At 42.3% G+C, this 23,682-nt stretch overlaps 2 protein-coding genes across 3 annotated transcripts; both read right to left on the reverse strand.

Annotated features, from left to right (window-relative positions):
• Window positions 1-603: 603 nt before the first annotated feature.
• LOC117677620 (phospholipase A2 inhibitor gamma subunit B-like) lies at window positions 604-13,663 on the reverse strand. Its single transcript, XM_034437931.3, has 6 exons — window positions 13,344-13,663; window positions 8,949-9,048; window positions 7,338-7,457; window positions 4,006-4,158; window positions 2,401-2,532; window positions 604-1,620 (listed from the first exon to the last, which is right to left on the reverse strand). The coding sequence occupies exons 2-6, from the start codon at window positions 8,995-8,997 to the stop codon at window positions 1,418-1,420; spliced, it is 657 nt and encodes a 218-aa protein (XP_034293822.1). The 5' UTR covers window positions 8,998-9,048; window positions 13,344-13,663; the 3' UTR covers window positions 604-1,417.
• A 2,140-nt stretch (window positions 13,664-15,803) lies between these two features.
• LOC117675892 (interferon-inducible GTPase 5-like) lies at window positions 15,804-22,878 on the reverse strand. 2 transcript variants are annotated; one of them, XM_087876379.1, is made up of 2 exons: window positions 22,427-22,878; window positions 15,804-17,504 (listed from the first exon to the last, which is right to left on the reverse strand). In XM_087876379.1, exon 2 carries the CDS (start codon window positions 17,475-17,477, stop codon window positions 16,242-16,244), a length of 1,236 nt encoding a protein of 411 aa, XP_087732505.1. In that variant the 5' UTR covers window positions 17,478-17,504; window positions 22,427-22,878; the 3' UTR covers window positions 15,804-16,241. The 2 variants fall into 2 exon arrangements, with proteins under 2 accessions (XP_087732505.1, XP_034290844.3); XM_034434953.3 differs by lacking the exon at window positions 22,427-22,878 and adding an exon at window positions 20,074-20,605.
• Between the last annotated feature and the right edge of the window lie 804 nt (window positions 22,879-23,682).

The following is a 23,682-nucleotide window of genomic DNA, read 5'->3' on the forward strand; positions in this document are numbered from 1 at the left end:
GAAAACGGCCTCCCCTGGGCTCCAGAGGTTCTCCAGAGGCCAGAAATGCACCCGTTTCCGGACTTACGGAACTTCCGGGAGGCCTGTTTTTCACCCTCCCGGAGCCTCCGCGTGGGCCCTGCACTTATCTCGCATCCAAAATGGGCCACGTGGAGACTCCTGAAAGGGGCGGGGCAGGGTGGGCGTGGCCAGCCAGTCCTTGCAACTACCAATTCGGCAAACCAGATGTAAAAGTAGCATCCGGTTCACATGAACCAGTCCGAACCGGCTGAATCCCACCCTTGACTTTGTTGACTAGGGATAAGAGATGAAACTGTCTCAGTAGGATATCTAGATGGATTACTGTAACAATCGGACTTTCAACCTTGAAATGAATGAGTTTCTACCACTCTATTGAGATGCCAGATAGACTGTAGAACAGAGACACACGATCTAAAGATTTGACATACTGGGGGTGGGGGTGTGTATGGAGGCAATCAAACAAAGAGGAAGGAGGGTCAGAATGAAATATTTTCCATGCCATTTGAAAGCTGCACCGGCAAGGAAATTTTGAATATAAATTCATATGTGGTTAGGAAAAAAATGACCAGACAACATATAGAGTTTAAGCCAGAATTATTTTTATTAGGCATTATATCAGATGGTTATAATAAAGGGATGACAATATACCTAATATTACACATCTTGACTGCGGCAAGAATTGTGTATGTGCATCAGTGTAAGTGCGAAAACACTCCCTCAGAGGAGGAGACGATAAGGAAGATACTGGTATGTGCAGAAATGGACAGACCTAACGCTAATTATAAAACATAAAGGAGATACAGAATATTATGCTACATGGGATACACGAGGTAGAAGTTGGAATGCGAAAGAATCAGGTTAGGTGGACATGGAAAGAGACACTATGTATGTATTAGAACGTAGATATTAGAATGATAGATAAGCTGGACATTCTAGAATATGATGGTCAGAAATAACTGTACAAACTAGCACTGTTTAAAATAACATATATGTTATTTTACTTTTGTTTCATGGCAAGTGGAACGCCAGGACAACTGCACTGTATCCAATATATTAATATGTGAACAATAAAAATATATTTAAAAAAAACAATAAAAGAAAAGAAAGAAAGAAAGAAAGAAAGAAAGAAAGAAAGAAAGAAAGGAAGGAAAGAAAGAAAGAAAGAAAGAAAGAAAGAAAGAAAGAAAGAAAGAAAGAAAGAAAGAAAGAAAGAAAGAAAGAAAGCTACACCGATGTGAGTCTTCTGTCAACATTTAGGGCATCCTTAATGTCCAACTTTTATTTGACTTGTTCAAATAAAAAGAAAATCAAAATATCTCCAAATGACCATACTGGGGAAAGGAAATGGAGTGCCAAACTTAACTTGTCTCTCGGTGAACAGTCAGAAATGTTTTCTTCAATAGGCACTAAGGAGGAAAAGCTTCATCGGCAGAAGAGCCAGGAGGAAAACTTCAAGAGAAGAAGAGCTGCTATCACTCTTGGCTTCTTGGCAGGTTACATCCTGGATCGCAGAATTTCCAATAAGTGGCCCTGGGTAGGTTTTTAATATATTACAGATGGATTCTGTGGTACATCCTTTTACGGGTTTCTTTGGGTCATCTAGAAAAGAAAATCAAAAGTCAGTCAGTTAGATAAATGTAGCACAAATTCCATCTGACTATTTTGTATTGTTAATCCAAATGTTTGCATTCAAAATCATTTACCCATGGTAGCCAACTTGGAGGTGGAAAAATGAAGGAAGGGAAGGGAAGAAAAAGATAGCCTTAGAATAGAATAACAGAGTTGGAAGGGATCTTGGAGGTCTTCTAGTCCAACCCCCTGCTTAGGCAGGAAACCCTACACCACTTCAGACAAATGGTTATCCAATCTCTTCTTTAAAAACTTCCAGTGTTGGAGCATTCACAACTTCTGGAGGCAAGTTGTTCCACTGATTAATTGTTCTAACTGTCAGGAAATTTCTCCTCAGTTCTAAATTGGCTCTCTCCTTGATTAGTTTCCATCCATTGCTTCTTGTCCTACTACCCTGTGGTGCTTTGGAGAATAGCTTGACTCCCTCTTCTTGTCAGGAAATTTGGAAGGAAGGAAGGAAGGAAGGAAGGAAGGAAGGAAGGAAGGAAGGAAGGAAGGAAGGAAGGAAGGAAGGAAGGAAGGAAGGCATTTACATTCCAGAAGGATATGGCATTGTCCATTTTTATAATATTTAACATCAACACATCAAATTCTAGGAGATCTAATGGTTCATCATTAAAAAAAAATGTCATAATCAACATCATGTTTTACTTATTTTTGAGCTCTGATCATTCCCAGTCTTTGTGGCTAAAATCAAGAATAACTTCAGAGAAGGGGGGGGGGGTTCTATCAGAATTACAGTACAAATACCTTTAATAGTAGCTTCAAAACAATATATTGCAGATCCAGTACATTTCAGAGGAACATCATCTGAACAGTGACCTGTCTCTAAAGAGCAGACTGGACAATGTTTCCCGTTGATAGTGGTGTTTAGTGGAAGCACTGCAAAGCGAAACAGAGGCAGGAAGCTGAGACAGGTTACTACGGACACGCTTTATAGAGTTCACACAAACAGCTACACGGTTCAGAGACTTCGTATTAATGAATGAATGTTAATTAATTGACAACCTGGTCAAATCACAGTGAAAATATGTGAAAATATCTACAGACACCCCCCTCACACTGACAGGAAAAGACACTAGAATATAAACAGAATATAAAATAGAATATAAAAATATAACAGCAAACCCCACTTCTTTACAAGCCCTGATGATGTTACCTAGAGTAATGAAACGTCTCCAAGAAAACAAACAAGCTAAGAGAGCACCAAGGACTCCTCAGAAAATACTTCCCAATGATTAGTCCCATCCAAGTCTTAACCAGGCCTAACTCTGCTTAGCTTCAGACCCAAATGAAGTTACCCAATGTGTTGTCTCCTATTGAAGGCAAGCTATTAATAAAACAGGTGTATAGAACACCGTAGGCCAGGGGTGGGCAACTGTGGCCCTTTTACAACCTGTAAAACCTGTTTACAACCTGTACAAACTTGGCTGTCTCAGAAATTCTGGGAGTTGAAGTCCACAGGTTGTAAAAGGGCCACAGTTGCCCACCCCTGCCATAGACCCTTAATTCTTAACCACAATGGGACCACAATGATAACTCTGTGTCTTCTTGCAAGATCCGTGCTTTTTGAGTTGCACAGTTTTGACACACTTGTGTGTGAGTTGCACACACACACACACACTTGAAAGGCACTGCAGATTCCAAGAATTCTGATAATTTCCAGACAGGATTCAGAAGTGCAGGCTATCAGTGGCTGACCAACAAGGAGATGAATAGTTGTCTCCCACACCTATTCATCTCCACCCCCTGCTTCGCTAGCAGCGGTGGCTCTTCTGTCCCAAGGACCAGCCCATGGATTTCCACTGCTCTCCTCTCTTCTGCCTTCTGCGCATCCGCGCGTCAAGAACTGGACCCAGCTGTTCCTCCTCTTCCTCATCAGCCACCTCCAGACTTGGGGGCTGTTGCCTCTTCATTTTAGGACTGATGGAAGACCCAGGCTCTGTCTCTGTCTCTATCTCTGACAGCTCCACTCCCTCTTCCCTCTCTCAGGTTGCCTTGATGCTGGCCCTGACTCCCACGCCTCCTCCTCCTCCTCCTCCTCTGATTCAGCTGCTAGAGAGGCCGGCGGCCGACAGGCCACAACACTTAACAACTGCAGTGATTCACTTGACAACCGTGGCAAGAAAGGTCGTAAAACGGGGCAAACCTCAATTTAACAGCCACCTCACTTAGCCGCAGAAACGTTGGGCTCAATTGCGGTCGTAAGTCGAGGACTACCTGTAATCATGGCCAAAAGGTTTTTGTTTTTTTAACATTTGTATTCCAGATCCACCTCCCACACTCTTGAGAACACAGCCAGTGTTGCTGAAGTTGACACACGGGGCAAAAAAAAAAAAAAAGGAGAAGACCTACTTTTTGTAGAGGGAGGAGTGCAGCCGTCAGTTTTGCAGCAATCGTACTGTTTTCTTACGTAAATTCCTTTCCCGTAAGACAGCTCGATAAACTGATTCTTGCAGTGGGTAAGGGGTGCGCAAGACAGGATTATGTTGGTTTGTGTTTTTTCATCTGCAAAAATGGAAGGAGATGAATATCTGCCCTGCAAGGCAGACCAGACCAATAAACATATTCTCATGCAACACTTCTTCTTATTATTATTATGCCCTCTCCATCATCAGACATTGGCGATCATGTTGGCGATCCTATTTTTATAAGTAGCCGCACGAAAATGTGCTACTGAGTTTTGTCCAAACCGGTCCCTTCGATTTTGAAGCCATGATGTTCTTCTTCTTGTCTGGACCTCGTTCGCCTTCAATCTTTCCTTGGAGGATTACCGTATTTTTCAGAGTATAAGACACACCTTTTTCCCACCCCCAAAAAAAGGGTGAAAATCTGGGTGCATTTTATACTCTGGATGTAGCCCTGCCCAGCTTCTCAAACGGAGGTTTCAGAGGCTGAAAAAAGCATCAGAAAAGAAGCTTCAGAAAAGAAGCCCCCAAACAGAGCTTCAGAGGCTTTTTTTTTTCTGAAGCTCCATTTCGGAGGCTTTCAGAGGCAGGAAAAAAAGTTTTTTCTGAAACGGAGTTTGAGAAGTTTCAGAGGCAGGAAAAAAAAGCAAGGCACAGAGCTCACAACCAAGGAACCTGTTGCTAAAATTCACCTCTGGGAACAACTGATTAGGCCGATCCACCTGCCAATCAGCTTTTTTCTTATTTTCCTCCCCAAAAACTAAGGTGCGTTTTATACTCCGGTGCGTCTTATACTCTGAAAAATACGGTAATTGAAGTTGGCCTTATTTTTCCGGGTGTCGCATCACATGTCCAAAAATATTCTAACTTTCGCTTTTTAATGGGTTTGATGATTTCCCTTGGCTTTCCCAGGCAGCTTACTGTATCACCTCCTCATTTCTGATTTTGTCAACCCAGCTTATACGTAACAGCTGCCTGTAAATCCGCATTTCAAAGGCTCATGCAAGACTAAACATTACTTTTGTTTAGATTGGCTGCAATGGCAATTTTTTTTTCAACCCTGTTTGTGTTTCTTTCCTCCCTCTGTTATATTCCCCTGACTTAGAGGAGTGTCTGTTTGAGATCGTTTCATAATCTTAGGTGGATTCAAGCATTGTTTTCTCTTTTGGCTACCTGGGGGGAACAAAGCATTCTTGTCTCCATCAAGGCCATTCTCTTTATTCAACGTTTGCTCTCACGGGGCGAGGGAAGGGACTTGGAGAGCTGTACCTTTAGTACATAGAATAATAGAGTTGAAAAGGACTTCAGGTAGCATTTATTACTACCGGTTCGGGCGAACCGGTCCAAACCGGTAGCATTTCACCCCTGCTCCATACCATTCTGGATAAATAGTTGTCCACCCCCAACTTTTGGAGGTAAGCCATTCGACTACTTTCTATTGATTCTTTGTGTGACAGAACAAGGGGAAATCACATTGCAAACATTGGGTGGGGCATAAACAAAGGAAGAGGGAGGGGAACTAAATTTAATTTCATTCAAGTGGCAAGAATGGAGCTACAGGAAGTCAATTCCATTAATGCAATCACTCCCAGGGCATTTAATGGCTTTCCTGGTTTAAAAACTGCCATCCGGGGCATCTTTAAAAAAAGCATTTGTGGATGTATAAATGTATGAGTTCCTTATTTGTTCAAATTATGCATCTTGGATTTACGTCAGGAGTGCTATTCAGCAGGTTCTGACAGGTTCTGGAGAACCGGTGGCAGAAATTTTGAGTAGTTCAGAGAACCGGCAAATACCACCTCTACCTGGCCCCAGAGTGGGATGGGAATGGAGATTTTGCAATATCCTTCCCCCAGGAGTGGGGAGGGAATGGGGATTTTGCAGTATCCTTTCCCCTGCCACACCCACCAAGCTACACCCACCAAGCAACATTCACAAAGCCGGTAGTAAAAAAATTTGAATTCCACTACTGATTTACGGTATTACTTTAGAATCCAGAACCTGTTAATTTTTCCTGTGTCCATTGAACCCCAAATTCCTTTTGGTTTCTGGTAAAAAGAAATATCTATCTAGTTAATAGTCTATATTAATTAATGGGCAATGAACAATCCTCTTAAAAAAAGGTTTGTACTGCCATGCTTAAATTCCACCAGGGGGATAAGTTCATAAAATCCATATTTAAAACAAACAAAAAAATTGTATTCTTTAATATTATTTTTTAAAAAAATTTGCCATGGGTGTGGAAGTTACGATTACTGATATGGTCAAAATATTCATTAAAAGGAATAAAACTTTTAATGCATTGTTCATTCCAGGAACATTGATTATCCTTGGAACATACAATGTTGTGATGGAATAATTTGGCTTTGAAAAAGCTTGAACAAAGTGCCTTAATAGCAATTGGCACTAGGCGACAATCATTGTCTCCATTAAGAGAATTTAAAAATTAATCACAATTTTTATCCTGCCTTTATTACTTTATAAGTAACTCAAGATGGCCAACATGCATAATACTCCTTCCTCCTCCTCTTTTTCCCCCCATCACATCCCTGTAAGGTGGGTTGGGCTGAGAGAGGGACTGGCCTAATCACCCTGCCAGCTTTCATGCCTAAGGCAGGACTAGAACTCACAATTTCCCAGTGATTGACTCATAGTCATCTAACCAGTTTTCATAGCTAAGGCGGGACTAGAACTCACAGTCTCCTGGTGATCGACCCAAAGGCACCTAGCTGGCTTTCATGCCTAAGATAGGACTAGGACTCACAGTCTCCTGGTAACTGGCCCAAAATCACCCAGCCAGTTTTCATGGCTAAGGCAGGACTAGAACTCACAATCTCCTGGTGACTGGCTTGGCCATCCAATCAGCTTTCATGCCTAAAACAGGATCAGCACTCACAGTCTCCTAGTGATTGGCCCAAAATCACCCAGCCAGCTTTCATGGCTAAGGCAGGACTAGAACTCACCATCTCCTGGTAATTGGCCCAAAGTCTTTCAGCCAGCTTTCATAACTAAGGTGGAACTAGAACTCACAGTCTCCTGGTTTCTAGCCTGACGCCTTAACCACTACACCAAACTGGCTGCTGAATCTTAATTGACATCTCCAATATTCAATCTTAAATCTGAGCAATCGTCTATTGTAAGCGCCCCATGTACAGAAACATAGCTAAAATGGCCATCGGTGTTTTCTGGATATCAACCCAATTTGGTCAACCCAATTCAGTGAGAATGTTTTTGATCAGCGACATGGCCTTTGTCAAGTTAACAGTGGTTGCCACCCACCTTTGACGATTTCGGTCAGGCTCCTCAGACAGGAATTTTCACCTTGGTTACAGTTCTTTAATGAGTCCGTGCAGGTTGAAGCTCCCTCCTTCTGACAGTTGATACATTGGAAAGTTGCACCTGGAAGAGAAAAACGCAGCGTAGATCAGGGGTGTCAAACTCGATTTCATTGAAGGTGGCATCAGGGTTGTGTTTAACCTCAGGGGGCTGGGGTGGGCGTGGCTGGGGTGGGCGTGGTGGGAGTGGCCAGATCAACGTCATGTCAGAGGGGGCACCTGTGGTGGCCAAGTGCTAAGGCAGGACTTCTCTCTGACCCTTCCTCCTTCTCATTATAATCTTCCTTCCTTCCTTCCTTCCTTCCTTCCTTCCTTCCTTCCTTCCTTCCTTCCTTTTCTTCTTTTTCCTTCCCTCTTTCTTCTCCTTTCTTCTTCCTTCCCCTCTTTCTTTATTTTTCCTTCCTTGCTCTTTTCCCATCTTTCCTTCTTTTTCCTTGTCTTTCCTCTTTTCCTTTTTCCTTTCCTGTCCCTTCTTGCATGCTGAAATGCAAAAGGGGAAACATTTCTCCTTTGGTTCTGTGTTTTCATTTTGCTAGTCCTCTGAATGGGCCAATGAAAATGGAGCTCGGGGCGGCTGCGCACGGGCCTCCCAAGCTCCGTTTTCGTTGGCAGAGGCACCGCAGGCTGGTCGTTTGCTGTCTCCAGGGTGGACCTGCAGGCCCAATCTAAGCACCCAACGGGCCAGATCTGGCCTGTCGGCCTTGACTTTGACACGCCTGGCATAGACTGTGAACCAGAGAAGACCCGCTGAAGGCCACAAGCTTGCTAACAGAAATGGTGCCAGACAGAGATTTATCTGCTTATTCTACCCATGCTCCTTCCAATTTAATGAATGAGAATGAGTTTTGGAAATACATCAGTGGTGAGTTCCTCCCGGTTCCACCGAACCGGTAGCGGTGACAATATGATGTCACTGAACCGGTTCTGCCCCCCCCCGCCCTCCGCATTATTCTTACCTTTTATTTGGCCCCACCCCCAATCTATTGCTGCCTCCTGAGTCCCAGCTAATTGGCTAGAAGGAAAAAAACCTGTTTAAATTCTTGCTGCGGGGCTTCAAAGGGCCGCCCTACAGCTGATCAGTGTTAAAAGGCAGTGTGGTGGTAGATCGGTGCCTCCAAAAACAAATGAGTAGACCAGTGCCTGCAAAAATAAATGGGTAGACCAGTGCCTCCAAAAAGAAATGGGTAGACCGGTACAGCTCTGCAAGCAGTTAATAGACCAATACCTCTGCTAAATCTAATTTAATTGACCAAACTAAGTAATAATTTTAATTAGCAATTTTATGATGTTTGTGTGTCTATATTTTTCTTGACTGTACACTGCCTTGAGTCCTATGGGAGAAAGGCGGTATAGAAATATAATAAATAAATAAATACATAAATAAATAAATCCTAAAGAATTGTCACATGACCATCAAGCCACGCCCACAAAATAAGCCACGCCCACAGAACCGGTAGTAAAAACATTTAGAACCCGCCCCTGAAATACATGTAGTAAAGGAAAGGGGAAAAAATATATCAGGAATGGAGAAGGGTGTGGCTAACTAACTTCGTACCTGTTCTTAGAAGCACAGTGAAGAGGAAATATCCCAGAAGAATTTGCATGATGAAACAGGTGCCTTGGGCAAATATTTTTCTCTCGCTATCCTGAAGAACCTGAAAATATTTTTGTTTTTTTTAAAAAAAAAGGATTAGGACTCCTGCCACCAGGTATCAGACCTTTTCTTGCCAAGAGATGGGTTAAATGGCCTCGCTAAAAGCTATCACTTTGTTTGACATCTATGGAGCTTCTCAACCATCCAGGTCATGGTTGTCCCAAAAAGTGCTTTTTCCAAAAGGCAACTGGACTTTCTTGGTTTATCTCCTGTCAAAATGCTTTGCTTCTCATCCAAGAAGCTTCTTCGGTTCTAAGTAATTGATGGGGAAGGGAAGGATTTGCAAAGACTGTAAATCCTTCCGTTCCCCACCAGTTAGTTAGAATTGGAAAAAAGAAAAAACGTCTTGGATGGGAAGCTAAACATTTTCAAAGGACGAAACCGAGAGAGTCCAATGGCCTTTTGGAAAAAAGCACCTTTGGGATATCAGTTTGCTTCTCATAGAAGTTAAGTTACCTGGAATTTTGGGGTTTCCCACGTTTGGTAGAAATCTTTGCGTGTAGCACAAAGATTTCTAATCTCCCCATTCTTATGTGTGCGGTAGAGAGCAGGGGTGAAATGCTCCCAGTTTGGACCGGATCGCGATGGCAGTGGGTGGTTCAGAAAACCAGTAGCAAAAATCCCTGCGGGCCCCCCCCCCATGCCCATCAGAGGCTGTTATTTTAACTTTTAAAAGCATTTTTTCTACAACCTCTTCAGCTGAAAAAATGCTTTTAAAGTTAAAAAAAAAAGCCTCGGATGATCGTGCGGCTCAGCTGGGATCGTCAGAGGCTTTTAAAAGCATTTTTTCTACAACCTCTTCAGCCGAAGAGGTTGTAGAAAAAAAAATGCTTTTAAAAGCCTCTGACGATCCCAGCTGAGTTCCTTGATTGTCAGAGGCTTCTAAAAGCATTTTTTTTTTTTGCAAGCTCTTAAGGTTGTAGAAAAAAGGATCGTCAAAGGCTTTTAAAAGCATTTTTTTTCCTACAACCTCTTCGGCTGTAGAAAAAAAAAATGCTTTTAAAAGCCTCTGATGATCCCAGCTGAGTTGCTTGATCGTCAGAGGCTTCTAAAAGCATTTTTTTTTTGCAAGCACTTAAGGTTGTAGAAAAAAATGCTTTTAAAAGTTAAAAAAAAAAGTTGGCCACGCCCACCCAGTCACATTACCCCACCACCACTACCAAGCCACACCCACAGAACCGGTAGTAACAAATTTTAGATTTCACCCCTGGTAGAGAGGGAGGCATTTCAAGCACATTCTACATAAGGAATATCTTTGACCCGTTGAGTGTGCTAAACTGCTTAAGGATTTCCTTTATTTGCTGGTTTAAGAAAACTGCATCCACAGAAACAATGGTCCACAGCACTGGATGAGCAGGGGTTCATAACCTCTGGGCCATGGGCCACTACCAGGCTGTGAGCTGTTCGGAACTGGGCTATGGAAGCCACACGTGTGTGTGTATATGTGCCCATCAAATCCTCCCCTATTCAATACTTAGATTGAATAGCCAAGAAATAGATGCAGACAGAGATAAAGATCCAAGAGAGGAATATGGGAGGCAAATAATAATAATAATAATAATAATAATCATCATCATCATCATCATCATCATCATCATAGCAATTAAAGCACTGAAGCGGGCAAGAGACAATGGATAGAAAGGAAATCTTTTTTGTTCTTGTTCTGATTTGCTTTTCTTTTTCTCTCTCCTTCTCTTCCTTTTTAGGTAGGTGACATGATTAGAAGTTAGGTAGGATAGAAAGAAACCATGTTTTAATAAAAGGGTGACTTGATTAAAAGTTAGAATAAGAGATAAAAATAAGAGAAAGGGGGGATATTAGTGTATACACTTTCACATAATAAAAGTAAGAAGAGAAAACATGGAATAATTAAATAACGATAGACTATAACGTAATATAAATGTGAATTATTAGTAGAAATATGTAAGTTGGTTGAATGTAAGAACTATGATTAATTCTGCTAGTTTTATTTGTATTAGAATGTATGACATTCAGGCTGCCACACTGTTCACACATTAATACATATATGTAAAACAAAATAAAAAACTTGAAACAACAAAAACAACAAAAAGAAAACATCCATTCTCCCCCCTCCTTGCCAACCCGCAAAGCCAAAAAGATTGGGGAACTTTGCTCTATCATAAATGTTTGACATCGACTACTCTCACTTTAGCACTTCCTTAGTCAAACCGTTCTCTCCAGCTACTCTGCAGTTTAACTGTCAATTAGGTAGCTCAGTCTTCTCCCTTCTCCCTTGAGCTTCTGCCTGGGGAATTCTGGGAGTTGAAGTCCACACCTCTTTAAGTGGCCAAGTTTGAAACACGTTGGTATTTATTCTTTGGCAGAGCCACAGAAACCTATTTTAAAAGGAAAGGGGACACTCTTGTCATTCTTACAACACTTGTAAGTGTACAACTTCTTGCTTGTACACTTCTGCTTTGGGTAGGGGATACTTCAGCCATGAGGAGAGCCAGTGGCGATGAATTTTGAGCTTGCGGTGAATTTTGTCCGTGCCACCTAATCTGTCCCTTCCTTGCCATCTTTTACACCAGTGTGTTCCTTAATCTTGAGAAACCTCAGGAGTGGCTTGGAAAATACACACCTCTTCTAGTTGTCAAGGTTGAGAAACATTGTTTGACGTGCACTCTCCATCTGACATACTGTCGTGTTAAAAATGTGGATGGATAGATAGATAGATGATAGATAGATAGATAGATAGATAGATAGATAGATAGATAGATAGACAGACACATACATACATACATACATACATACATACATACATACGATATGATAATACAGACAGATAATAGAGACAGAAAGAGGAGAGAGAGAGACAGAGAGACAGAGAGATAGGAAGGAAGGAAAGAAAGATTAGATAGGAGAGGGTGCGAGAGAGGGAGGGAATGAGAGAGTAAGAGAAATAGATTAGAAAGATAAAAAGATTAGAGAGAGACAGAAAGAGACAGAGACAAAGACAAAGAGATAGGAAGGAAGGAAGGAAGGAAGGAAGGAAGGAAGGAAGGAAGGAAGGAAGGAAGGAAGGAAGGAAGGAAGGAAAGATTAGATAGGAGAGGGTGTTAGAGAGGGAGGGAATGAGGGGGTAAGAGAGACAGATTAGATAGATAAAAGATTAGAGAGAGACAGAAAGAGACAGAGATAGAGAGGAAGGAAGGAAGGAAGGAAGGAAGGAAGGAAGGAAGGAAGGAAGGAAGGAAGGAAGGAAGGATTAGATAGGAGAGGGTGCGAGAGAGGGAGGGAATGAGGGGGTAAGAGAGACAGATTAGATAGATAAAAGATTAGAGAGAGACAGAAAGAGACAGAGATAGAGAGGAAGGAAGGAAGGAAGGAAGGAAGGAAGGAAGGAAGGAAGGAAGGAAGGAAGGAAGGAAGGAAGGAAGGATTAGATAGGAGAGGGTGCGAGAGAGGGAGGGAATGAGAGAGTAAGAGAAATAGATTAGAAAGATAAAAAGATTAGAGAGAGACAGAAAGAGACAGAGACAAAGACAAAGAGAGATAGGAAGGAAGGAAGGAAGGAAGGAAGGAAGGAAGGAAGGAAGGAAGGAAGGAAGGAAGGAAGGAAGGAAGGATTAGATAGGAGAGGGTGCGAGAGAGGGAGGGAATGAGAGAGTAAGAGAAATAGATTAGAAAGATAAAAAGATTAGAGAGAGACAGAAAGAGACAGAGACAAAGACAAAGAGAGATAGGAAGGAAGGAAGGAAGGAAGGAAGGAAGGAAGGAAGAAGGAAGGAAGGAAGGAAGGAAGGAAGGAAGGAAAGATTAGATAGGAGAGGGTGTTAGAGAGGGAGGGAATGAGGGGGTAAGAGAGACAGATTAGATAGATAAAAGATTAGAGAGAGACAGAAAGAGACAGAGATAGAGAGGAAGGAAGGAAGGAAGGAAGGAAGGAAGGAAGGAAGGAAGGAAGGAAGGAAGGAAGGAAGGAAGGAAGGAAGGAAGGATTAGATAGGAGAGGGTGCGAGAGAGGGAGGGAATGAGAGAGTAAGAGAGACAAATTAGATAGAAAGACTAGTGGGAGGGAGAGAGGGAGAGATAAATTAAACAGAAAGAGAGAGACAGACATCTGGCTGGGGAGAGAGAGAGAAGCTTTCATTTCATAATTTTGGCAGCAAATGGAGCTGGGACCACTTGCCGCAGACCTCACCAGAAATAAAAAGTCGAAAAGAAAAGCGATGGTCCCCCCCATCCGAAGCCTTGGCATGCTTGCAAGTAAGCCCAGCCAGGACTTGCCCAGTGGAAAGACGGGCTATCTCCCAGATGGAAAGCAATTCCTACCTGAAATCCTCTCCGTCAGTTCCAGAAACCAGAAGCCGAAAGGAGAACCGTCTGCTTTCTGCAGCCAAGCCGTTCTGCGGCAATCAGTTAAGGAACTGGGTGGAGTACGTTTAAGGCAAGGTCTGCTTTCTGCTGCGCCAATGGCCACCGTGGGTTGCTCGCTGCTTACTGCATGCCAGGGAGGATGTGCGCCACAAGGAGCAATTGAATTAAAGGGACGGTTCCGATTGTAGGAGCTTAGGACCCAACCTATTTGCAAGGATCTCCAAAGGACCAATTATTGTACGCAATGACGAAGCAACTAGGTGGCTATATATAGTAGCAGAGTTCTAGCTAAATACTAAGGGAAGTAAGATTTTTCCAAACCCCGCTGTTTCTTTTTTTATCACATTTACAGCACAGCTTAGGAATGTTTACAGTTCTTTTGTGATTCACTTGGCTGTCACTAGACAAAGGCTCATATTTTCTCCTCTTTTTAATGCCCGAACCACCTGGAGTTTGCCTGCCAAAATCTATTCTTCTCTTTCCTGGAAACTCTTTGTGCATTTCTCTTGTGTCCACAGACTTCTTCCTTGTTCCGACTCCGTAGGAGACTTGCAATGAAGCCATGCCAGAAAGCTGCTTTTAAGGCTAAACCCAGTTCTTCTTTGTACGGTTCGAACCCCTAGTATAGGTTTCCTGCGTGAGCCAGGGTTCGGACTAGATGACCTCCAAGGTCCCTTCCAACTCTGTTACTGTAGGCCAAGTAGAAATTTGCCTAGTTTTTACTGCCTTATGAAGAAATAATCAGAGGCTTTTTTAAGCGATGAATTTGTTCTGACCCAGCTCCTCAAACACGACAAACCCTCTGTAGTTAAAGCAATAATTCCTTTATTAGGAGCGCCAGCAGCCCCGGCAAAAAGTTTCTCTTTCACCTCAGGCTAACAAGGCAGGGGAGATGAATAGTTGTCTGCCACATATATTCATCTCCGTCCCATGCCTTTTATCCCCAGACCTAGGATGGGGCTTTGCTGGCTGTGGTCCAAGGTCCAGCCCATGGATTTCCACTGCTCTCCTCTCCTCCACCTTCTGCGCATCCGTGCATCAAACACTGGGCCCAGTTGGGTCCTCCTCTTCCTCATCAGCCATCTCCGGACTCTCCATCTGAGGCAGGGGTGAAATGCTCCCGGTTCGGACCGGACCGCCCTATCTGGTAGCGATGGCTGTGGGTGGTTCGGAGAACCGGTAGCAAAAATCCCTGCCCCCCCACCCCCCCCGTATGCCCAGCTGAGCCGCACAATCATCAGAGGCTTTTTAAAAAATCTTTAAAAGCATTTTTTCTACAACCTCTTCGGCCGAAAAAATGCTTTTAAAAGTTAAAAAAAAAAAGCCTCTGATGATCACGCGGCTCAGCTGGGATCGTCAGAGGCTTTTAAAAGCATTTTTTTTCTGCAACCTCGAAGAGGTTGTAGAAAAAAATGGTTTTAAAAGTTAAAAAAAAAAAGTTGGCCACACCCACTCAGTCACATTAACCCTCCCCCCCACCAAGCCACGCCCACAAAAGCGGTAGTAACAAATTTTACATTTCACTACTGATCTGAGGGCTGACGGACGGCCCAGGCTCTGTCTCTGTCTCTCTCTCTCTCTCTCTGACAGCTCCATTCCCTCTTCCCCCTCGGAGCTCTCAGGTTGCCTTGACACTCCGACGCCGCCTCCTCCTCCTCCTCTGATTCAGCTGTTGGAGGGGCCGGCGGCCGAGAGGCCACAACAGAATTACGTTTCTCCAAAGTTATAATAATAATAAATTTATTTACGGTCACAGATCAAAATGCAAGCATAGCTACAGAAAAACATAGGGAAAAGAACATCACGAACAGCAGGCCACAACAGAATTACGTTTCTCCAAAGTTATGACTTGTGTCTTTGCCTGCTAGGAGTGGCATTTCTGTAACACCTGCCAGTAAGAGCTAGCTCGGTGGGTCGATCATGACCACTCAGAGCCATGTCCTGTAATATTTCGAGTCTTCTTTATCTTTAATTTTTAAAGTTATTCTGTCCATTTCAGCACAATCCCAAATTTTCCTAATTATGTCATCATCCAGTGGGGTATTCACATAAATTTTATGAATGGATAGAGATGAGAAGTAGAAATGGGAGGGAAGTTTATGAATGTCAGTACAATAAAGATGTATAAAACTATGGATATAATATGGAAAAATTTGTAAATAAGCTGATGTAAGTAGAAACTTAGTTGAAGATTTATTTTATTTTATTTCCTTTTCTTTCTTTCTTTTTCTTTTTTTCTTTTGGTTGTATTGTTGCAATTACAGTTAACATAGTACAGTTATAGTTATTAGCATGTATGTTATGATTTACCATTGATCTCTCTCTGGCTTTGCTTTATTTGCATAGTTATCCTGACGTGGCACTGTCTTTTCAATAAAATAAAATAAAATTTTAAAAAAACCCGAACACTCAGAGTCATCTTGAAATGAGATAGATGGCAAATGAATTTAATAAACAAAGAAACAAAGGCTCCAAAATATTAATGAGACATCTTGAGCAGATTGTTATATTGTTTTTTATGATATTTTTCAAAAACCGCTATGAAATATGCAGCTTCAAATTCTCATCAAATTCTCTATTGTTTTGTTATTTAGAATTGTTACAAATAGAACAGAAAAGAAAGAAAAAGAGAAAAATCAACCACCCCCAAACAATAAAGATAAATATTTAATTTTTGAGTTCCCATGAAGATACCTGCAGATAGGGGTATTCCTTTGCCCTTTGGATGATCAAGCACATATTTCAATCAGAGAATTCTTAAACACAAGAAAATTTGTTCTCCTAAAAAAGGCATTGAAACATTATTATTTTTCTCCATCTGTTTCATTTGGATGAAATGCTTGACTGTTTCCTTCAAAGGAGGTTTTGGGAGGTGTCTTTAAACTTCCCCTGGGATTCTGGTTGCTGAAGAAGTTTTGCACGAATATTTTGGGCGTCTTCCACAGCATCGTCAAGAAAGCTGTTCAGAAAATGATACGTGACAAGGTATGAACTCGCTCCACCAAACACAGACCCGATAAGAGGTATGAAATCAAGAGCCATTTCCACCAGCGACACAGCGACCCAGAGAGATGACTTCATCAAGAGAGAAAATACCAATTCTGCATCCACTGCGTTGGCTAATGGGGTTTTCTTGATAGCCGACCTCAGCTCTTCAAATTCTTTTCCCATCTGTAGTGCCAGAAAACGGAGAGACCGGTCATCTAAGCCAAACACCCTGCAGAAACATCTCAGAGCATCTACCAAAATTCCAATGTCACAAGCAATAGAGAGACCTGGGACAGGCACTGCTCCAAAAGCACAAGATATCAACGCTACCTTCTTTATATAGGATTTCATTACCTCTTTTTTCCTCATCAATTCATTTTCTGAGAAAATCTGCACAGATAGTGTTAAAATATCTTTCTTGTGGTCAGGAAGTTCAGCAGCTATTCTCTCTTGCAGAAGAGGGAAATCATACATGTGTACCTCCCGACTGGATACCAGAAACACACTTGAGGAAATCCCAGCTGCCTCTTTCAAGCTATCTTCACAATATTGCCTCATGGATGCCAAGGTGTCCTCCACATTGAAATTCTTTTTCCACTTTTCATTGTTGATAGTGACATCTATTTTGCTACACACATAGTAAAACTTCTTCTTCATTCTTTGTATTTCCTTTGCCAGCATAATATTGTTTTCAGTAAAACGATCAGAAATAACCATAATAAAGACATCGTATCTTTCAAATTGGACATTCTTCAGATATTTCGCTGCCTTAACCTTATATGTTCCGATCCCTGGAAGGTCCCATATTTTTATATTTGGGAAAGAAGGGTGAGGATATGCCTTTATCACTAAGGTTTCTTTTCCTGGCCCGACCTCGGCTGCCTCCTCATCATCATCACTTACTCCTCGGAAGGCATTGACAAAGGAGGATTTCCCAACACCTGCATCTCCAGTAAGTGCGATATTAAGGGGCAGATTTTGTATTTTCTTTAAATGTTTTTGGTATTCTGCTGCCACTTTGGGGACGTTGCCTTTATTCAAATCGCTCTTTAAATCTTCAAATTCTTTCCTTACAAAATCCTTTAGAACTAGATTGCCCATAGTTGCTCTTTGTTCTGTGCAGATTATCTGGAAAGAAAAGAGACATTGGGATGTTTCTCAGCTACTTCGGGCACTTTGAATTTGTGGTTGGAGAAGACCCTTGAGAATACTTTGGACAACCAAGAAAACAAACCAATGGATCATAAAAAGAATCAACCCAGAATTCTCAACAAGGTGCAAAGGTCCAGGTTCAAATTATCCTACTTTGGAAACATGATGAAAAGACCCAACTCTCTGCTAATGGCTCTGATGCTTGCGAAAGTGGAAGGGAAGATAAGAAGAGGACTGCCAGCAGCCAAAGGGTGAATTCAATTACGGTGGAACTAAGTGCAGCATTAGGACTCGTGAAAGAACAGATTAGGGATAGAAGGTCTTGAAGAAAATTTATGTACTAGGGTCTGAAAATTATTTGATGGCATAAAATCAGTTTACTGGAGAGGGAGGGTGACTTTGGAAAGGAAAGGAAAATGAAGAATTTCATATCTCTCTGCGTGTCCTTCATGTCTACACATCTTTACTTACCAAATCTTGGAAGCCTGGTGTTGATTTCAATCCCTCCCTCCCTCTTGCACCCAAGACAGTTAAGGAAGAATCCGTTTAAGTTTCTTTCTGCTGTTCTTTGCCTCTATGAAGTACTTTCAGACTTGCAAGATTATGTTAATGTAACCTTATTGTAAAGTAGCATAAGCCATCTGATCATGTTTCCTATCTGATCTAAATCCTAAAGGTCCTAAATTTAACCACTGCGCCCTGGTGTCACAGTGGTTAAAGTGCAGCATTGCAGGCAAATTCTGCCCACAGCCTAGAGTTCAATCCTGACTGGGTTCAACGTTGACTCATCCTTCCATCCTTCCAAGATCGGTAAAATGAGGACCCTGTCAGGGTTCCAAGTAATATATCCAAAGGAAACAAAACTCTGAGGCAGGTAAATTCCTCAAAGAATAGGTTTATTGGATATGTCGTATTGGCACAGGCTGCTGCAAACCGACTCTGAGTATTCCCGCAGTTTTCACCTAATTAAAAGTTCATCACTTTCTCAAAATAACCAGTCACATGGTCCAATCAGATTACTGTCCACTTGCTAGGTGGCTCCAGTCCTCTTCTTCTGAGCACCTGCAGGAATGTCCTTGGTTCCCAAGAGAAAGTATTTTGTTTTGACTAGAACACCCCAACTTGCCCTACTCCCCACTTCCTATCCCTCGTCTGCAGTGTGTCAGCACTGAAGTCCCAAAATGGCCTCAGTCAGACGAGCTTCAGGATTGACAGATCCAGAGTGTTGGGGTCGATATGCAAATAATGCTTCTACGTTGTAAACCACCAAGAGATACAAACAGCTATGAAGCTCCATGAGGTGATCTATAAGCCTAAATGCTCTTGCTATCGCTAAAGCTGAACTCAGTCTTGCAAATCTGAAAGTACTTCACTTCTCCCTCCCCTTTTTGCCAAAAGAACTAGAGAGGGTCCCTCTTGTGCCTCTTGTTCCGTTTACATTCCTACTGCTGGCTAAGTTGCCTTTTATCTGTCTGTCCTTCCTATTGTGTGTTAAGGTCAAGTTGTAATTGTATACTATTACAACTGGTGCCTTTCATAACTGCAACACCAATGTGCCTGGATGAGTTTCCAAATCGGGGGGGGGGAGGGGTGTTATGAAAAGCCAGTCAGGAGAGGGGAAAGCTTTCCAGATGTTCTCCTCCTTAGCCAGACAAAACAAACACACACACCCTTGACACCACTCAAAACCCCTGAGCTCCTCCTCCTCCTCCTCCTCCTCCTCCTCCTCCTCCTCCTCCTCCTCCTCTTCTTCTTCTTCTTCTTCTACTACTACTACTACTACTACTACTACTACTACTACTACATATTCCATTGCTTTCCTTTCTTATTGATAAAATATCTGCCTGACACAAACATAACCCAATCTATTTGTATGACTGTAATTTTGTTGCTTGTATCCTTACGATTTATATTGATATTGTTTCCTGATTGCTTATTTGTATCCTATGACTATCATTAAGTGTTGTACCTTATGATTCTTGATGAATCATATCTTTTCTTTTATGTACACTGAGAGCATATGCACCAAGACAAATTCCTTGTGTGTCCAATCACACTTGGCCAATAAAAAAATCTGTTCTGTTCTATTCTATTCTATTCTATTCTATTCTATTCTATTCTATTCTATTCTATTCTATTCTATTCTATTCTATTCTATTCTATTCTATTCTATTCTATTTACTAACTGCAGTCGACTCCAACCCAAAATCCAGTGTAAACCCAAAGAAGATACCATCAAATGCAGGGTGGTGAGAGAGAAAAGGCTCTACTTCTCTGGCTGATTCCCCAGAACCACCCACAAAAATCTTTGGGTCCAGAAATGAGGAGTCAAGGCTGCATGGATTTCCTTAATCTTCAAGGTTTTTCAGCAGTTCGATGATTCCTAGAAACAGTGTACACATTCCGCAGTAGAAAAGAAATTATATTGAAGGCTCCTTTATAGGAAAGGAGCAAAAACTAAAGAGAGAATAGAATTTTAAAGCAAAGAGTACAGAATCTACCATAGCTAAACCCAGAGAGGGGAAGGATATACCCAAATGCTTACTTGCTTTTATCAAATGAGTAATTCTCAAAGGTCCCTACGCAGGCTGGGGTTGATTTCTTTTCAAAAATTGCCAGACTTCTCGAGTCAAAAGAACGACATCTCTCTTATATACCCTTCAAGTTCCTTGTGCATTGTTTCTTCAAATAGTAAAAATGTTCCGCCCATTTTTCATGACTGAAATCCTGCCTACCCAAATCCGAGTTTCCTACGGGTGCCAACATTAAAAGCACCTGATTTCCAGGAAAAAGAAGCTACCTTTGGATGGCCGTCAGTTTCGGTTCTTTGCAAATACTGTAGCAGACGCTGTAAAACAAACAGTAATTTTCAAACTTGGCAACTTTTCAGGTGGGTGGACTCTTCCACACATAAAATTCCCCAGCCAGGCAGGTTGGAGCATATAAATGCTTATTTTTCTATCAGGAGTCGTTCTCAGAGGGATCAAGGCAAGCTGTGGTTGATCGCTGACCAAAGTCTCCAGACCAGCAGTGGGTTTCACATTTTGTTACTACCGGTTCGCCCCATATGCACACGCTTACTTCGTGCACGCACACGCGCAGTTCACACACGGGCTTGTGTTCCACACATGTACCCAGCCTTCTGCGCATGTGCCCTGCCTAAAAACTTGCCTCAATAGGATGGCATAGAGCCGGGAAGGGTGGGCAGGCCCACCCATGATTTCCACTACCAGTTCGGACGAACCGGGACAAACTGGCTGAATACCACCTCTGTTCCAGATTCCTCAGAGAGGACTGGATCCTATTTATATACAGTCTTTTAAGTGGGCACTTCTTGCAAATAATCAAACGTTCCTCTCATTTCCCATCGCATGCAGTCTTGCCTGTCAGAGTCTCGCACCCAGAGAACCCATTGCCATCTATCCAGAGCTATCCAGGAAAGAGGGAAAGAGGGCAGTAGAACAAGTTCCTTGACTGTAGCACCTCAATTACGAGCAGAAGAATTTCATCCAACGAGCTCAAAGAAAGCATTTTGAAATGTTCAAAATGAAAGGAAAGTCCTGCAGATGAAAAACCTCATTATTCCTTTGTGGGGTAATCACATACAAGAATGGTAGCCAAGAAAATCAAAGGAAGGTTATATGAAAGGGCGGGGGGGGGGTAATCAAATTAAACACGATTTATGCCAACTCCGGTTTCTACTGTGTCCAACTTGACACAGTTCACTCTGGGGTGGAAAGAGGAGAGGCCCTTCCACACCCAATGCTGTTGATTAATCCAGATTGAGTCATCCACCCTTGGAGGAAGAGATATTCTCACCCTCCCAAGGCAAGGAGTACCAGAGAGACTCAATCAATCACTCAATCAGAAAAGAGCTGGGAGGGACCTTGGAGGTCTTCTAGTCCAACCCCCTGCTCAAGCAGGAGAGCTTATACCATTTTGCTTTTAAAAGGCTCTGACGATCCCAGTTGAGTTGCCTGATCATCAGAGGCTTTTTTTTTCCTTTTAAAAGCAAATGCGTCTGATGAACCTCTTCAGTCGAAGAGGTTGTAGAAAAAACTGAGGGAGGGAAGGGGAGAGGAGAGGAGCGGCTTCTGTGGGGCAAGCCTGAGGGAGAGAAGGAGAGAGCATAGGAGGGGCTTCTATGGGGCAAGACTGAGAGAGACGACGGGAGAGGAGGGGCTCCTGTGGGGCAAGCCTGAGAGACAGGAGGGGAGAAAAGAGGCTTCTTATTAAATTATTAAAACAAGCAAGAAAATAGATAGTTTTAAGAAGACACTGAGTCATATTTTTTTCTTCTCCCTGTTCTTTTTGCCTGGAATACTTGACTGCTTCCTTGAAGGGGAGAGGGGGTGCCTTGGATTTTTCCCTGGGACTCTGGTCACTCAAGAGTTTGCCCAAAACATTTGGGTGCCTTTCACCCAAGGAAGGAAGGAAGGAAGAAAGGAAGGAAGGGAGGGAGGGAGGGAGGGAGGGAGGGAGGGAGGGAGGGAGGAAGGAAGGAAGGAAGGAAGGAAGGAAGGAAGGAAGGAAGGAAGGAAGGATTAAATAGGAGAGGGTGTGAGAGAGGGAGGGAATGAGGGAGTAAGAGAGACAGATTAGATAGAGAGAAAGATTAGTGGGAGGGAGAGAGGGAGGGAGGGAGAGAGGGAGAGATAAATTCAACAGAAAGAGACAGACAGACATCTGGCTGGGGAGAGAGAGAGAAGCTTTAGTTTCATAATTTTGGCAGCAAATGGAGCTGGGACCACTTGCCGCAGACCTCACCAGAAATAAAAAGTCAAAAAGAAAAGCGATGGTCCCCCCCAGGCGAAGCCTTGGCATGCTTGGAAGTAAGCCCAGCCAGGACTTGCCCAGTGGAAAGACGGGCTATCTCCCAGATTGAAAGCAATTCCTACCTGAAATCCTCTCCGTCAGTTCCAGAAACCAGAAGCCGAAAGGAGAACCGTCTGCTTTCTTCAGCCAAGCCGTTCCGTTATGTCCTTATAAGGACAGCCGCTGGGGATTGGCTAATCCTCCGCCGGGAAATTCGAAATACTGTCTCTGGGCGGTGCGACTTGCCGGGAGCGCTTAAAAGGAGAGCTCCGGCAGCGCAGCCGCCAGTCTAATCCTGCATTCAATAAAGTACTGAATGGACCACGCTGGTCGCGTCTTCTTTTCCTGCGCCTGATCTAACACGTTCTGTCCGCAATCAGTTAAGGAACTGGGTGGAGTACGTTTAAGGCAAGGTCTGTTTTCTGCTGGGCCAATGGCCACCGTGGGTTGCTCGCTGCTTACTGCATGCCAGGGAGGATGTGCGCAACAAGGAGCAATTGAATTAAAGGGACGATTCCGATTGTAGGAGCTTAGGACCCAACCTATTTGCAAAGATCTCCAAAGGACCAATTATTGTATGCAATGACAAAGCAACTAGGTGGCTATATATAGTAGCAGAATTCTAGCTAAATACTAAGGGAAGTAAGATTTTTCCAAACCCCGCTGTTTCTTTTTTTATCACATTTACAGCACAGTTTAGGAAAGTTTACAGTTCTTTTGTGATTCACTTGGCTGTCACTAGACAAAGGCTCATATTTTCTCCTCTTTTTAATGCCCGAACCACCTGGAGTTTGCCTGCCAAAATTTATTCTTCTCTTTCCTGGAAACTCTTTGTGCATTTCTTTCTTTCTTTCTTTCTTTTTTTTTTTTGAAAATTTTTTATTCATTTTTAAACATAAAAACATAAAAACATATCTTTTTAGAACAAAAGTTTGGTCCGGTATAAAATAAGTATAAATTCCAAATTTCATCCATTAATATCTTAAAAAGGAAAGAAAAAAAGCTAAAAAGAAGAAAAAGAAAAAACAAATCTAAACCCAATTTTTATCATTCAATCTAACATTTTGTTCCGACATTTAACATTCTATTATATACAGTATCACCCTAAATCTTAAATTCCAAATCTAAACAGCTTTTTATAATATTCATTTACCATTTTAACAATCAGTATTTCATATATTTTCCTTACTTCAAAGACCCAAATTAAGTCAGTAATTCTTCTAAATTGCATGTAAAGATCAACATAGAATATTTTACTCCTTTTTTACAGCTTGGTTAGCTGATTTCCAGAGATGCTTTCCTCCACTCCTAACCTTATTTATTGGCTGGATCACAGTTA

This window comes from Pantherophis guttatus, chromosome 10 (genome assembly GCF_059756535.1).
Source record: "Pantherophis guttatus breed Tessera chromosome 10, ASM5975653v1, whole genome shotgun sequence".
NCBI lineage: Eukaryota > Metazoa > Chordata > Lepidosauria > Squamata > Colubridae > Pantherophis > Pantherophis guttatus.

Bases quoted from the DNA above. Each gene is read 5' to 3' on its own strand.
- LOC117677620 (XM_034437931.3), bottom strand. From the start codon at position 8,997: ATGCAAATTCTTCTGGGATATTTCCTCTTCACTGTGCTTCTAAGAACA. The intron at 7,458-8,948 runs GTACGAAGTTAG...TTTCTCTTCCAG, and splicing joins CACTGTGCTTCTAAGAACAG to GTGCAACTTTCCAATGTATC. The intron at 4,159-7,337 runs GTGGGTGGCAAC...CCATTTTTGCAG, and splicing joins CCTGACCGAAATCGTCAAAG to ATGAAAAAACACAAACCAAC.
- LOC117675892 (XM_087876379.1), bottom strand. From the start codon at position 17,477: ATGGGCAATCTAGTTCTAAAGGATTTTGTAAGGAAAGAATTTGAAGAT.